The 14,166-nt window shown below is 59.0% G+C and overlaps 1 protein-coding gene across 1 annotated transcript; it reads left to right on the top strand.

Annotated features, from left to right (window-relative positions):
* The first annotated feature begins 981 nt into the window (after positions 1-981).
* On the top strand, positions 982-11,701 carry PRDM12 (PR/SET domain 12). Its single transcript, XM_090022418.1, has 5 exons — positions 982-1,201; positions 1,708-1,898; positions 3,980-4,135; positions 9,542-9,653; positions 11,293-11,701. Exons 1-5 carry the CDS (start codon positions 982-984, stop codon positions 11,673-11,675), a joined length of 1,062 nt encoding a protein of 353 aa, XP_089878544.1. The 3' UTR covers positions 11,676-11,701.
* The last annotated feature ends 2,465 nt before the right edge of the window (positions 11,702-14,166 follow it).

Raw genomic sequence — 14,166 nt, 5'->3', positions numbered from 1 at the left:
GCACGTGCTGGCTTTGCTGCCCGCAGACCCAGTCCTGACCGACTCCCTCGCCAGGGCTGGGGCCTCCTGCCACCCCTGCGCCGCGGGCCTGCGGCCACCTTCCCCCCGCTCGGGCCCTTGGGCTCCCTCAGGCCGCGCGCCCTGCGCCTGGCCCTCCCCACCGCGGGATCGGCTGGACCCCGGCCTGGGGCTGGGCAGGGCTGCCGAGTGGGGTCGGGGCCACTGTCTGGATTTCAAGCCTCCCCGCGCCCTTGTGAGGTGTCTCAGCATGGGGTAAAAATGATGCTAACAGGGGGCGCGCGCTGACCTCCCCCGGGCCTGCCTCCCGCGCGCCGGCTCTGTGCCCCTAGTCCCGCGTCGGCGCCGGCACCGGGCCCTGGCCCTCACCCGAGCCCAGGGCTCTCCCGCCCAGGCGGGGGCGGGCTTGGAGGGCCACAAGGCCCCTCCGGCCCCGCTGCTGCGCGGCCACCGTCCTCGGTGACTCGCGGGCGGGCGGCGCGGGCGAGGGCAGGGGCAGGCGGGCCGCGAAGCCCCCGGGGCGCCGGCCCCGGCCGCGGCCCCGGCTTCCGTCGGGGCGCCCGGCCCGGCTGTCGTTGCGGGCGGAGCCGGGCCCCGCCGGGGGAGCGGCCCTTTGTGCGGCCCCGGCCCCGGCCCCCCGCGGGCTGCCGCAGGGCCGGGCTGGGAGCGGAGCCGCCTCCCGGCCCCCGGGGGAGGGAAGGCAGGACGGGCGGGCACGGGAGGGAAGGGAAGGGGGGTCTCGGCAGCTCCGGCTCGTCGAGCTCCAACAAGTCTCTCTGCCAACGTCAGGGGGGTCATTAATAACCAATTAGGAGGGTCAGTGGCGCTCATATAAAGCGGGCGGCGGCTCTGCCAGGAGGAATCCGCCCGGTCTGCGCTCGCAGCCGGCTCCAGCCCCGCCCGGGCGCCCGCTCCGCTCCGCTCCGCTCCGCCGCGCCCTCCCGCAGCCCGGCCGGCGGCCCTATGATGGGCTCGGTGCTGCCCGCCGAAGCCCTGGTTCTCAAGACGGGGCTGAAGCCGCCGGGGCTGTCCCTGGCCGAGGTGATCACGTCGGACATCCTGCACAGCTTCCTCTACGGCCGCTGGAGGAACGTGCTGGGCGAGCAGCTCTTCGAGGAGAAGGGCCACGGCAACCCCAAGACCGCCTTCACGGCCGAGGTGCTGGCGCAGAGCTTCTCCGGGGGTGAGTCCCGCGCCCCGGCCGCCGGCCCCCCCAGCGCTGGTCCTCTCCTAATTTGCCGTGAAGCCTAATTCCCTTCCCATTCACATGATGTCAACCAGCTAATCTGCCCATTTTGTAAGAGGAATTCCTGGCCCCTTTGAAACAAGCCCCTTGGCCATTCAGGCGCGATGTATGGCTACAGCCTGCTTAAAGGGCTAATGAATTTAGAATTAGGCAGCGCTTTGGGGCCGCGGGGAATGAATGCGGATCGCTTTAGCGGCGTGACAAATGGCTGGACGGGCTGAAATAGACACCATTTAACCTCTTTCTCCGGCTCTCACCGGCTTCTTTTTCCCAGCTCCCTGCCTTGCCCGGGACCAGGGGGAGATCGCCCGGCGGGTGCCCCCGGGGGGCTCGGGGAGGGGGGCGGAGGGGACACGAACCCGCGGCGCGGCGCGGCGGGCCAGGCCCGGGCCGGCGGGCAGAGCGCCCCGTTCCCGCCGCTGGAGATCCCCGTGTCCCCGCAGAGGTGCAGAAGCTGTCCAGCCTGGTGCTGCCGTCCGAGGTGATCATCGCGCAGAGCTCCATCCCCGGCGAGGGGCTCGGCATCTTCTCCAAGACCTGGATCAAAGCCGGCACCGAGATGGGGCCTTTCACCGGCCGGGTCATCTCGCCCGAGCACGTGGACCTGTGCAAGAATAACAACCTCATGTGGGAGGTAAAGAGCGGGGTGCCTGGGGTCCCCTCCCTCGCTCCTCGTGCCTCGGTTTCCCCTCGCCCGGGCGTGCAGCGCTCCCCTCCAGCAAGCCCCTGCGCTGCCCCTTCCCAGGCGAGTTCCCCGGGATCCCCAGAGGAGCGGGGTCCCCCCCAGCCCAGCCCAGCCCAGCCCCGCTTGGGCAAAGCGTCCTTTGTCTCCCGCACCGGGGAGGCTGGGCGCAGTGGGGGCACCCTGACATTGGCTGGACCGGGCTTCCCATGGCCACAGCTTGGTCCCTGGAACAAAAGCCGAGCGGGGCCTTTCTGTGCTGAGCCTCTGAGCAGGCGTCCGGGGATCGGTAATTGGGCAGGGTGAATGGAGGCTTCCAGCCCGCCGGAGGGGGAGCAGTGACCCGGGGGCTTAAATCAAGCCTGGTTTAACAAAGCGCTGGCAGGGGCTCCCCAATGTCTGATGGACGGGCCTTGGCACTTGGCAGGGCTCAGCCTCCTCTTGCAGCTCTCGGCGGCTCTTCCTAGGGACAGAGCAGGTCGGAGTCGCAGCAAGGGCCCTGCTCCCTCCCCAGCCCCTACCCAGAGCCTCCAGACGCCTCCTCCTCCAGCCCCTGGGGTCTCTCCACTGACTTTGTAAGAAGCCAGCTTAGACCCCAGCCCCTTCTCCTGCCCTGCCAGCATCCCAGACCGGTCGGCACAGGGAGATACGGGCAAGGTTCCCTGGAGGGGTCGGCTCCGCGTGGGGAGGAGGGCAGGGACTGGGCCCCGTTCTCAGGGCGGTCAAGGGAGCCCTGCAGGAGTGCGCGCAGCTGTGGAAGGAAGGTTGCTTCCTTTGCTTGCCGATGCGCTGCCTCCTACTCTCTGCACTCCTGGGTTCTCCAGAGAGCCTCAAGCTGTCCTGGCTGGTGCTGGGTGGAGGAACAATAGGAAAAAACCCTACCCATGCATGCACATGCACACACACACGCTTGCATATTCTCTTAGACCCTTGCAACCTTCCACCCCAAACCAGCCGTCCCTGCGCTGCAGAGCTCCTCCGCTGCAGCAACCTTGCTGAGCCCCTCGCCTCCCTTTCACCCGCTTGCCCGAGGTCTGAGGCCACTGAGTGCTGTGAAACCGTTCCAGTGCGTGACCTCGGGGGCCTGATCCTGATCAGGTGCGACTCCAGAGTGACTGAGCAGCAGTGAGGAGCTTCCTGCGGGGTTGGGAGCAGGGCTGACCAGGCAGTGGCCGTGGCACCTGGCGACTGACCGACCTGCTGGTGGCTGCCTGGCCGCCCGCTTTGCCAGCCTCTGCATCTCAGCTCCCGGCAGGGCCGTGCCTTGTCTTACAGCGTTGTAAGAGGCTGGATCCGGGCGTGTCGGTGACAAGTGCTGGCAGGCCTCAGAGATTCAGGACCAGGGCCTCGGTGGCGTTCCCCTCTGGGGAACTTTTCACTGCAGAGATCCAGGCGACACTAGAGTCCGCCCTGGCCGAGGCAGCGCCAGCCCCAGCGGGGGGGAAGGAGACTCGTGTCCCGGAGAGGGCAGAGCTGGCAGGCTGCCTCCCACACCAGGTGACAGCATCGCAGGGTAGGGCCGGGCGGTGCTGCGTTGAAAGCCCCGCGGCACACGCTCTCTGCTGCTGGGTGGTGGGTTTCCCTGCCCATTGCACTGTCAGCGGGAAGCAGGATCGGTCCGACTGCAGCTGATGCAGCTTCTCCCCCTGTGAAAGGAGCAGCCCCAGGGACTGACCATACGTGGGGCTGCCCTGCCAGTGCCCCCTTCCCACCCGCCATGCGGCTTTCCCCATTCAGTGCCCTGCCATGATCCTCTCCATCGGGGCAGAGGAGCTGCAGAAGCCTACTCCCCTACCAACTTCTCCCCTCCGGGTTCAGGAGATGCAAGCTCCTGCAGGCGGGAAGGAATGGAGCTTTCTGCTAAAAACCTCCCATGTGCTAAGTTTCTTGATGTTTGACATGGGGTGCACACAGCACCTTGACTCCCCCCCTCCCAGTCCTCCATCCCGGGCACATGTTGGGAGGTAGGAAGGACTTGTGCAGAGCATTCAGCTGCGGGTCTCTTTCCGTACCAACCCTCCCTCCCTCCCTAGGTCTTCAATGAAGACGGCACCGTCCGCTACTTCATTGACGCCAGCCAGGAAGACCACCGTAGCTGGATGACCTATATCAAGTGTGCCAGGAACGAGCAAGAGCAGAACTTGGAGGTGGTCCAGATCGGGAACAGCATATTCTACAAGGCCATTGAGGTAGGGGCAGCGGGGAGGCAGCGCGAGAGCGCGGGCAGGAGGAGGGAGCGGAGCATGGGACCAGCATTCTCCGTATCACAGATCCTCCCTTGTTCACCAGGGCTCCGTCTTCGGGGGGCTTAATTCAGGCCTCAATGAAAAGGTTAATGGCTTGCTGAGAGGGGATTTGGCCGGCAGGGAGGGATGTTGGCATCGAAACCCTCTCGAGAGCAGTGGGGGTCGGCGTGGCAGTGCCGGAGAATAGCACACGCGCGCTCCCGAGATGCGGCCTGGCCCCTCGGTGAGCTCGCCATTGTGCGGGCTGGCGGGGGTTGGTGGGGGGAGAAAATGGGGAGCTTTCCTCTTTTCTTGCTATTTCAGTTCATGGCTGAATTGCAGGGTGTGCGTGCGCAGGGAGGAGGATGGGGGAGAAAGAGAGAGGGGAGAAATATGGCTCAGGATTTGTTCCTCTGGTAGAAGTGTGGAGGGGACGGACCCCAGGGGTCTGCTCCCTCTCCTGCTCGGGTCAGCCAAGGCTTTGCCATGGGGGCAGGAGCCCTGTGTCTTTTCTGAGCCTCCGCCTCCGGGGGCCCAAAGGGAAGCAGAATCGGGTAGGTTTAAAATCCAGTAGAAAAGCTGTGGGATGGCAGCACGGGGAGAAGGGACGGATCAAGGATTGAAGTCACGTGCAGGACTCCCGGCCATGGGCCCGATTCTGCTTTCGGGGCTGGGTCCTATTCCAGCTCCTCCAATTGGGCGCCAGAGTGTGACTCTTCCCCAACCTTGTTCAGGTCTCTGGAAGCCCATTCATGCACCAGCTTTGTGTCACACTGTCACCCTGGCATCTAGACTTAGGCACAAAAAGGAGGGAGGAAGAGGAGGAGGATGCACCTGCTTGCTATAGGCACGGTTTTTCCGGGTGGAATCAGATTAATAGTAGACACCTACATCCACTCAGTGTCAGTGCGGGTCACAGGATCCGGCCCTCGTCACAACATGGATCAGGAGTGACTAAGCGCACAGCTGGGGTGAGAGGATGCTCACCCCGTTGGCGCCCCTGGGTAGGCAGGCGGAGGGAGCCAAGCCCCCGTCTCCAGTTGTGGGGCTGGGCCGAAGCGCTCTGCGGGCAGGATGGTGCGTTCAGCTGCGTGTGCGCGGTGCCCAGCAGGCAGGGCCTTGGCCCCGGCGGGGCTTTGAGGCACCTCTGCAGCCACATCCCGAGAGCAGCGGTGCGAGACTCCCAGGACGGCTGGGGCGGGTGCACGTGGGGCGCTGGCTGCATGGATACAGCCAGGCCTGTTTCTGTCCCATCACAAAAAAGCCTCCGTGGGCAAGATCCTCCAGAGCGGAGCAGAGTCGGAGTCGCTGAGCTAGTTGTTTCTAAGATCTCCGACCCTGACCCTGTCGGAGCTGAGAGACCCGGTGTGTAGGTACAACCATCCTCATGAGCCCTGAGCTCCTCATGGAGAGAGCCAAAAGGAAGAGGGTCCCTAGGCCTGACAGGGAAGAGCGTGGGGCGGTGGGGAATACACCCGCCCCCCGTGGGAAAGACTTGGCCTCCAGTCCTGCTGGGCTCAGGCCCCGCTACTCGGTGGCCCACCTACCTGCCTGCCGAGCCGGGATGCAGCTTGGAGCCCAGAGAGCGGCGCGGGGCTGCGATGCTGGGACTCTGCTGCGGGGGGCAAACCAGCAGCGCGTGGGGGTGGGAGTGGCTCTCACAGTCTGACCTCCCGTTAGGATGGGATCGGCTCTGGTGGGACCCCAACGCCGGGGCTAGGATAATTGGCGATCCAGGAAAAGGCAGGAGGTTGGGTTGGCGCAGTCGGAGCCTCCTGGCTGCAAGGCTCTGTGTCGGGGTCGTGTCCAGCTGGGTGGGCTCAACACAGCACCCGAGAGACAGAGCAGGGAATAGACGTGCCCCGAATGCACCGGGAGGGAGGACGGGCCGGCAGTTGCCTGCACGAGCAGTTTGGCCCTGAATCAGCAAAGAACTCGCTGTGCTCGGCTCCGGCATGTGCCGTCCCGCTGAAGCCAGCAGGTCTTGCCTGTGCTCTCAGATCAGCCACGCGCTCGAGTGCTTTGCTGGACAGCAGCCACAGGGCTTAGCACTTCACAGGCCCGGCCCTCCGCGAGCTTCAGACCTACAGTGAGGGCCTGACCCTGCACCCCAGACGCAGGGGACTTTCTGCAGCGTCGAAGGGAACCTTTGCCTGTGCATGAACCGCAGGATTGGGCCTGAGATTTTATCCAGAGAGAAATGAGCAGCCGGGAGGGGCAGGTGGGAAGAGAAAAGCACGGTGCTCCTTGCCGTGGCGGGCGGCTCGTGTGTTTCCAGCCAGGGATCTGAGCGAGACGCTGCCGCCCAGCTACACCTGCGTGCAGCCGGGCGATGTCGGGCTCCCCGCATGGCAGGGCTCTTCGTGAGCAGAAACAGCAGCCGGGACTTCAGCGAGCGCTCGTCTAAGCCTCCCTCCTCGTGCTGGCAGGCTGCGGGACGGGTCGTTTATCAGAAAGGGAGTGGAGTTGCTTTGTATTTTGGTTTCTAGATTATAGGAGGAAAAGGATAATATTCTGTCATGGTTATATCATTCTTAAAGTATAGATCGGTTAGATTCAAAGCTAGCGTGCCCATGGACGGGAATTTCTGGATGGCTGGATCGATCGATCTGAATGTACGCGTGTATGGTGTGATGTACCTAATAGAGTGAGTGTTATATGCCTAATTGAGACGTTCGTTTAGCAAACAGTTCACGCTATTGATGTTTGAATCTGTGGTTCTTGTGTCCCCAGAGTGCCGCTCTTTTTTTTTATTTCCCCAAGATGACCCCCCAAACTGCCCAAGTAACAATAATGTGATGCTGACAAAGGAAACAAATCTCCCTATGAAGCCCAATAGCCAACCGCACTGTTGTATGTGGCAGTTCCTAAGCAATTCTTGGGACATTATACAAGTGCCATGTAAGGCCCCGATCCAGCACAGCACAGGAGCATGAGGTTCGCTCAACTGTGTGCGGTGGGTGTGGGGTTAATAATAAGGTTTTTTTAATCAGAGAGGAAGGGAAATCAAAAGTGGTGCCTCGGAAAGGGGCGAGGTACAATTGCAGCTGCCTAAGCTGTTGCTGGTCCTGCGTTCCTCACCTCCACCTGACTCCCTGCGTCCTCCCGCCACGCCTACGCATATTGCTGCTGGTGTGTGCATGTGGGTGCTGGCTCCTTTTCAGCTGATGGGAATATTTGAAATCACTGGGATTTCTGGGTGAGCAAGGGATGCTGGATCAGATCTTTTGTCCAAATAGACAGGCTGTTTCTGGATACCACGGTGTGCACCTGTGGGAAGAGGCGGAGAAGGGCATTAGACCCCATGGACTATATTCACGTCTTTAGCATCCTTCTTGTGAGCCTGGAAGGGGAGGAGGTCCCTGCTCCACCTTCCTCAGCAACTAGTGCTAATTCTGCCTCCTACCAAAGGTCCGTATAAAAGCAAACTTCTCCTTCAATGCCTGGGAGCAGAAGGGCTTGTGATGCCCTCGCTGCTTCCACCCACCTGGACATCCCAAAAGCAGGTTGTGTGTGTATACCTCCACTCAGGCCCAGCTCTTGTTGCATTAACGAGCACAGATGAGGTGTCGCAAAGCAGGGATGACTCCAAGATTCCCACCCATGTTCTCTGCCCCTTGACATTTCAGAATATGAATCTAGATGTAAAACCAGTCGGGAAGCCCAGGATCAAGAGCCCAAAGTCAGTGCAAGTGACTCTTTGGATATTGGTTGTAAGACCATGGTCCCAAAGAGATTACCTGCATGCAAGGAATTGGGGCTGTCCTTGTGAAGCCAGCAGCAGGATGGAGCCTGTCCTTCCTAAAGCCTGGCTTTCTGATATGCAAAGACGGGTCTAATCGCCGCAACAGTGTCATGCACAGCGATGCTGCAACCAACAATTAGCCGTCATTAACAATCCATCAGTTCCTCTGGCCTCCAGCAGATGTGGGATGCAGTTCAGGGGAAAGGCAGATGCAGTGAAACATCTGATTTATCTCGCACACGCATGTGCATGCACACACACGTACACATGCGGCATCTGTCCGTGTGCCCATCCATGTTCGTATGGGTACCTACCTTTTCCACTCCTTCACAGGCTGATACCCACCCCATCTCTGCTCAGCACAGATGCCCACACCTTCACAGCCCATCTCCTCCACGCGTGCATTTGAATGCACTCTTTCTTGCGCTCTCTCATCCTACACACGCTCCCCCGGTCCTGTGTCCCTCCCTCTCCCTTCACTCACACAGACACACTCTCTGCGATCTCTCTCGTATCCCGCAGTCTGCGCTGGGCTTTGCAGTGTCTCCCTCAGTGCAGGGTCTGAGCATTGCCTGGAGCTAACGCATGCATCTGCCCGGGACTGACAGTGCCCTTTGCCCTTTCCTCCCTCCTCTCCTCCTGGCAGATTCATCAGGGCATGTCTGTAATTCAGTTTCTTTCTTCCTTCCCCCGTTCTCCTCCTCCTTTTCATCCTTCTTGCATAAGGATCTCAGCGAACGCACCCAGAAGTTGTCACCTTTGCTTCTATTCTATTATACAGAAACAATCCAGTTAAATAATTCATCCCCGAAAGCAATCCCTTCTGCACCATTTCCGAACATGGGTTATTGCACTCCCAATTAAGCCCCTGTTCATCAAAGTTGTTAAGCAAGTGTCTAATGTTAGGCCATCAAGTTTTCAGTGTGCTTGTTCACCTGCTTAAAAGTAGCTCCCTTGAAGGGTTTTGCTGTGTTAGCCTGTTGTTTTGTAGCTGCAGAATTATGCTCCAGAGTCAGGGGGTTTACTGGTATTTTTTAATTAAATCTCTCACTCTTGCGGTTTGCAAAGAAGCCGTAAAACCGTGGGCCCAGCGTCACTCAGTCGTGGCTCTCTGAGACTCTGAAATAGTAGCTGGGACAAGTGAGAATGGCCTCGTCCCTCTCAGCAGGGGGTGGATTCTTCAGCTTAAAGACATCAGGCTGAGCACGGGTGCTGAGAGCAGTATTTCATGGGGAATCATTTCAGCAGCGACTAGTTCTCTTAGCCTACGGCTTCAAGCCAGACACCCCAGCTGTCCCCTGACTTCTTCTCCAAGGCAGGAGTTCCTTGGCATCCCCCAGCCCTGAGACACAATGAAAAATGGGAAGCAACGTGAAACTGCTTTAAATATTCACATTAACAATGCAAAAGTGCTTCTAAGGCACCTGGGTGCTGCCAGCGCAGCCCTGCCAGGCCACTGCAGGGACCGGGGGCCTGGCTGGCAGGGTAAGAGCTTGCTCCCTCTCCGAATCCAAATACTGTTGTGTCCTGTCACCAGGGGCGAGTTTGGCTCGAGGGGTCTGGCCCCAGCTGTTCCCAGGGGAACCGTCTTCACCTCTCCCCCATCTGTGTCTCCTTCCCTGCAGATGATTCCTCCGGACCAAGAGCTGCTGGTCTGGTACGGGAACTCGCACAACACCTTCCTGGGGATCCCTGGCGTGCCCGGGTTGGAGGAAGAGCAGAAGAAGAATAAGCACGGTATGTAGGGGCGGATGGAAAGTGCACCTGCACCCCAGCTCCTCCCATGCCCACCGGCCGGTCCTTTGCCAGGCTGTGGGGGGTGGGAGGGGTGCAGCTAGACCCCAGCACCTGGAGTGGGCACCTGTTGTCCAGCCCATCTGTGCCGGTCCCTGTCAGCAGGCTGGCATCTCCAGCACCCTTCTGTGCCCTGTAGGGAGAGGCAGCTATTTAGAGCATAAAGATCAGCAGCTCCCCAGGACTTTGGTGGGTCTTAGCATCGCTTCCCACCCTTCCCCCACAGCAGCCTGCCTGGGACACTGCTGTTTTGCCTGCTGAGCCCTTAAGGGAAAACTTGCCTCCAAGGCCAGAGGTGAGGTGATGCTTCCCTCCTCGGGTGCTGGGGAGAAGGCGATGACTCCTGCTCAGCCAGGGGATGGGGAGGCACACCTGGTCTCATCTCCGACTCACCCATTTCCCCATCATTAATCCCATGCAAGCCCTTCCTTTCCCAGGGTGCCAGAGCAGGGTCCTCTCTCCCATCCTCTGCTTCTTTGCTCCTGCTGTTTTCCATGGGGACGGACGGAGGGGACATGGGGAACAGCCTCTGCTGTAGCACTCGCAGCCAAGCCCCCTGCTCCTGCTCTCCCTGAAGCGGGGGTCATGGGCACAGACATGCTCTGGGCTCGCAGAGGGTCCCTCTCCCTTGCCGCCACTCTGGGAACACGGCAGGGAAGCATGCCGAGGGCACTGAGCGAGCAGGGTGGGCTTCTCCGCAGCACGGCCAGGGCCCGCAGACAGGCGGGTGGGTCCAGAGGCAGCACAGGCTTCCCCCTTCCTCCGCTAGAGAACGACAAGAGCAAGGGTGTGAGTCCTCTTGCCAGCTGGGACCTCCACCCCCAGCTGCTCCCCACAGCCAAGCCCTGCCTCCACCTCCATGGCTTTCTCATGGGGCTGAGGGCTAGGAGGGCTTCAATGTGCTGGCTGGAGCTGGCAGACAGATGCTGCATGCATCCACTGCGCTGGTCCCTGCTCCGCTCTGCCGATGCTCTGACGTCCTGACCTTGAGACCCCGGGCTATTCTAGCCAGAGGCACCTGCAGAGCAGAGCAGAGCAGAGCAGGCCAGTGATGCTGCTGGACAAACATCCCATGCAAAGTGAGACTGAGCCTGCTTCTCAGGCAGGGTGGGGGTGAAAGGCTCTTTCCTGGCAGAATGGCACTGCTCCATCCTTGCGAGATGTTGGCGCCCTGGCCTCTGCCAGCCCCTGGGAAGGACATGGTAGAAAGCAGGGCCAGCGGGCTCAGCACCTGTGATCCAAAGTTAACTGCTCGGGGCAGCACAGCAGGCCTCCTGGCTCCTATTCTGGCCTACCCCCACCGCCAGGCTTGTGACCTATACCAAGGAGAGGACGATGGCTTCCTCCCTGGGGGTGGGAGGCCTCGTTTGTCAGTGCCCCGATGTACACAGCGCTCCTTAGAGAGCAGGAGCTGCATGGCACTGATGTGACAGGTGCTTCACATTGATTGATTCAGCCCACATGGAGAGGCCACATCATCGAGGCACGAGGAGGGGAGCGAGTGGCTCAGGCTCAGGGGTCCCCAGGGCGTCCAGGGCCGAGGGTGGCAGCTGACCCCTGTGGCGTGTGCTTTGTCACGCAGAGGACTTCCACGCGGTGGACAGCGGGGCCAGCACGACGGGGCGCATGCGCTGCGTGATCTGCCACCGCGGCTTCAACTCCCGCAGCAACCTGCGCTCCCACATGCGCATCCACACGCTGGACAAGCCCTTCGTCTGCCGCTTCTGCAACCGGCGCTTCAGCCAGTCCTCCACCCTCCGCAACCACGTCCGCCTGCACACCGGCGAGCGCCCCTACAAATGCCAGGTCTGCCAAAGTGCCTACTCCCAGCTCGCCGGGCTCCGGGCCCACCAGAAGAGCGCCAGGCACCGGCCCCCCAATGCCTCCCTGCAGTCGCACTCCCCGGCCTTACCCGTGCCCCACCCGGCCTCCTTGGCCCATCACATACCCACCATGGTGCTGTGAGCCCCCACTGATGGCCAGGTTTGGGGCAGCTCTTGCCAGCTGCCGGAGACTGGCACGGAGGGGTTGTCGACGAGCTGTTTGGCATCAGCCCTTGGGGGCAGGGCTGGCAGTGGGGAGAGCAGGGGCAGGGCGGGCGTGCTGATGATGCTGCGTGCTGATGGAGGGGCCCCTCCCTTGAAGCATTGCTCTTCTCGTGTGGCTTCCCTGTGATGTGTCACCGGGACAAAATCACCCCATCAGCACGTCTCCTCTCACTGGTCTCTCCTGGGCAGAGGGAGCTAAGTCTCTGGACAAGGAGGAGGCTTGGGGACTCTCTTTGTTGCCCATTAGGCAGCGAGTGGCACAGAGGAGCGTGGCAGGGTTAATATGCTGAGGATTGAGACTTGGAGTAGAAGTGGGTGGGTAGAGTCAAGAGGCAGGTTTCTGGATTCCCCACCCCCCTCCAGGTTTTGCATTCGTGCAGTGGGAGGAAGGAAAGAAAAATTCCCATTTCCTTTCCTCCCCCTCCACTCAAGACAATGCCAATCGGAGGCCCTGTTCCCATCGCCCGAGCTGGCACAGTTCTGCTGGGGTTCATGCAGCCGTACCTGCTTCAGCACGTGATAGCTTTGGCCTTAACACTGTGCCCGCACTGGAGAACCCCAGTTCCAGCATGAGCAATGCCGGGCAGCTTCCTTTCCACTGAGGCTCTGCAGCCAGGACCGACTTGTGCCTCCTGCCAGGCAGGCTAGAACGTCCCCCTGCCAGGTCAGCACCGCCGAGGATGCTCTGCTGTGTCTGGGGGGTGGGAGACCTTCCCAGAGACTTCAACCCAGGCTCCAGAATCATGCCCCCAGCTTTTCCGGTCAACTCTGCATGTGTGAAACCAGGCAGACGGTACCCGGGGCTGAGGTCCTGCCCAGGCAGGTGCAGCGCCAACCCCTTGGTAAAAGATTTGCCCTGCAGTGCCCTCAGGAAACACAATGTCTGTGTTTCACCAAGAGAGTGGCGCAGCCCGCGTGCGGGATGTTTTTGGGTGGAGGCACCTCCAGCGGGCACAGCTCCCCTTGCCCAGGGTGCAAGCCCTTCCTCTGCACACACACGCCTGGTCTCGCTTCTCCTTCAGCTCCTCAGCTCCCCCCCACCCCTCCACGCTGGTCCTTCAGCAGACCCTTCTTTTCCTTAGGGACCATTGAAACTGTTCCCTCCACTGCCCTCTGGAGACCAGAGAGAAACCCATCCTTCGGGCAAGCCCCAACCCGAACGCAGTCCGAAGCGCCTCCTGGAGGCCTGCCGCAGTCACGAACCCAGGCAAAGAGGGGGATTTGTAAAATAACGTGGAAGAGAAGCTATTATAATATTAATTCTAAGTATGAGATGTATAGAGTTTTCACAAACTGTGTTTTACTTCCAGAAAACAACTGTCACTTTAACTTTGTACATATTTATGTAAAACATTATTTACAAAACTTTGATATTATATATTATTTGATTGTATATGTACACAGCTGTAAATACCTTTGTACCGCTCTCTCTCTTGTATTCTAAATAAAAATTACTTGGAACATTTATCATTTAGGTTGTGAATCGTTAGACACTTTTCTGCCTTGCTGTATTTTAGGGCAGCCTGATGCTGGCTTTGGCACGGGGAATCGGCTAGAAGGGGGTCCCTGGATTTTTCTCCTTTTTACTTCCTTTTTTCTTTTTTTTCCTTTTTTCACCTTTTTAGTTCCTTTTTCCACTTTTCTTTTCCCTTTTTTACTTTCCTTTTTCACCTTTTTACTTCCTTTTTATTTTTTACTTTTCTTTTTTCACCTACTTACTTCCTTTTTTTACATTTTTTGCCTTATTTCCTTTTTCTACTTTTTTGTTTTTTACTTCCTTTTTCCTTTTTTCCTTTTTTTGCCTTTTATTTCCTTTTTCCTTTTTCTACTTTATTTTTCCTTTTTCCTTTTTTACTTTCTTTTCTTGCCTTTTTATCTCTGTTTTGCTTTTTCTACCTTCTTTTTTCTCCTTTTTACTTCCATTTTCCTTTTTTTAACTTTCTTTTCTTGCCTTTTTACTTCCCTTTTCCTTTTTCTACTTTCTTTTTTCTCCTTTTTACATCCTTTATGCCTCTTCACTGTGTTGGAGTGAAGTGAACAAAAGTTCCTGCTCATGTGTCCTTAGCCAGTAGAACAGCTTGCAAAGGGCAGGGGAGATTTGCTGCTGCTTGGGAGTCAAGCCATTAAAACAGCTTGCTACGGGAAGCAAGAGATTTGCTGTTGCTTGGGGTCAAGCAAGATTGGATGCCTTCCTAAAAGACGCCTTCAGCCACAAGATGCAGCAGTCCCTTGAAGGCGAGTCCCTGGCCAGTGCAATGCATGAGGTCAGACCTGATGATCAAAAGTGCCTCTGAATCTGCCTCCTCCAGCTCTACTGCACTGCACAGTTCAGACGAAGCACTGATCAGTCCTGACCTGCCGTTTGTCTAGGATAATCCTTGCATCTTGAAAGAGAGTAGTCTTTAAAA

Source organism: Crocodylus siamensis, chromosome 11 (genome assembly GCF_052110815.1).
Source record: "Crocodylus siamensis isolate JL-2025a chromosome 11, ASM5211081v1, whole genome shotgun sequence".
In the NCBI taxonomy this organism is placed as follows: domain Eukaryota; kingdom Metazoa; phylum Chordata; order Crocodylia; family Crocodylidae; genus Crocodylus; species Crocodylus siamensis.
The sequence above is the reverse complement of the archived record's forward strand: the minus strand, read 5'-3'. Positions and strand labels throughout refer to the sequence as shown.

Excerpts from the sequence above, each read along its gene's own strand:
- PRDM12 (XM_090022418.1), top strand. The coding sequence starts at position 982 with ATGATGGGCTCGGTGCTGCCCGCCGAAGCCCTGGTTCTCAAGACGGGG. Across the intron at positions 1,899-3,979 it reads ATAACAACCTCATGTGGGAG|GTCTTCAATGAAGACGGCAC; the intron begins GTAAAGAGCGGG and ends CTCCCTCCCTAG. Across the intron at positions 9,654-11,292 it reads GCAGAAGAAGAATAAGCACG|AGGACTTCCACGCGGTGGAC; the intron begins GTATGTAGGGGC and ends TTTGTCACGCAG.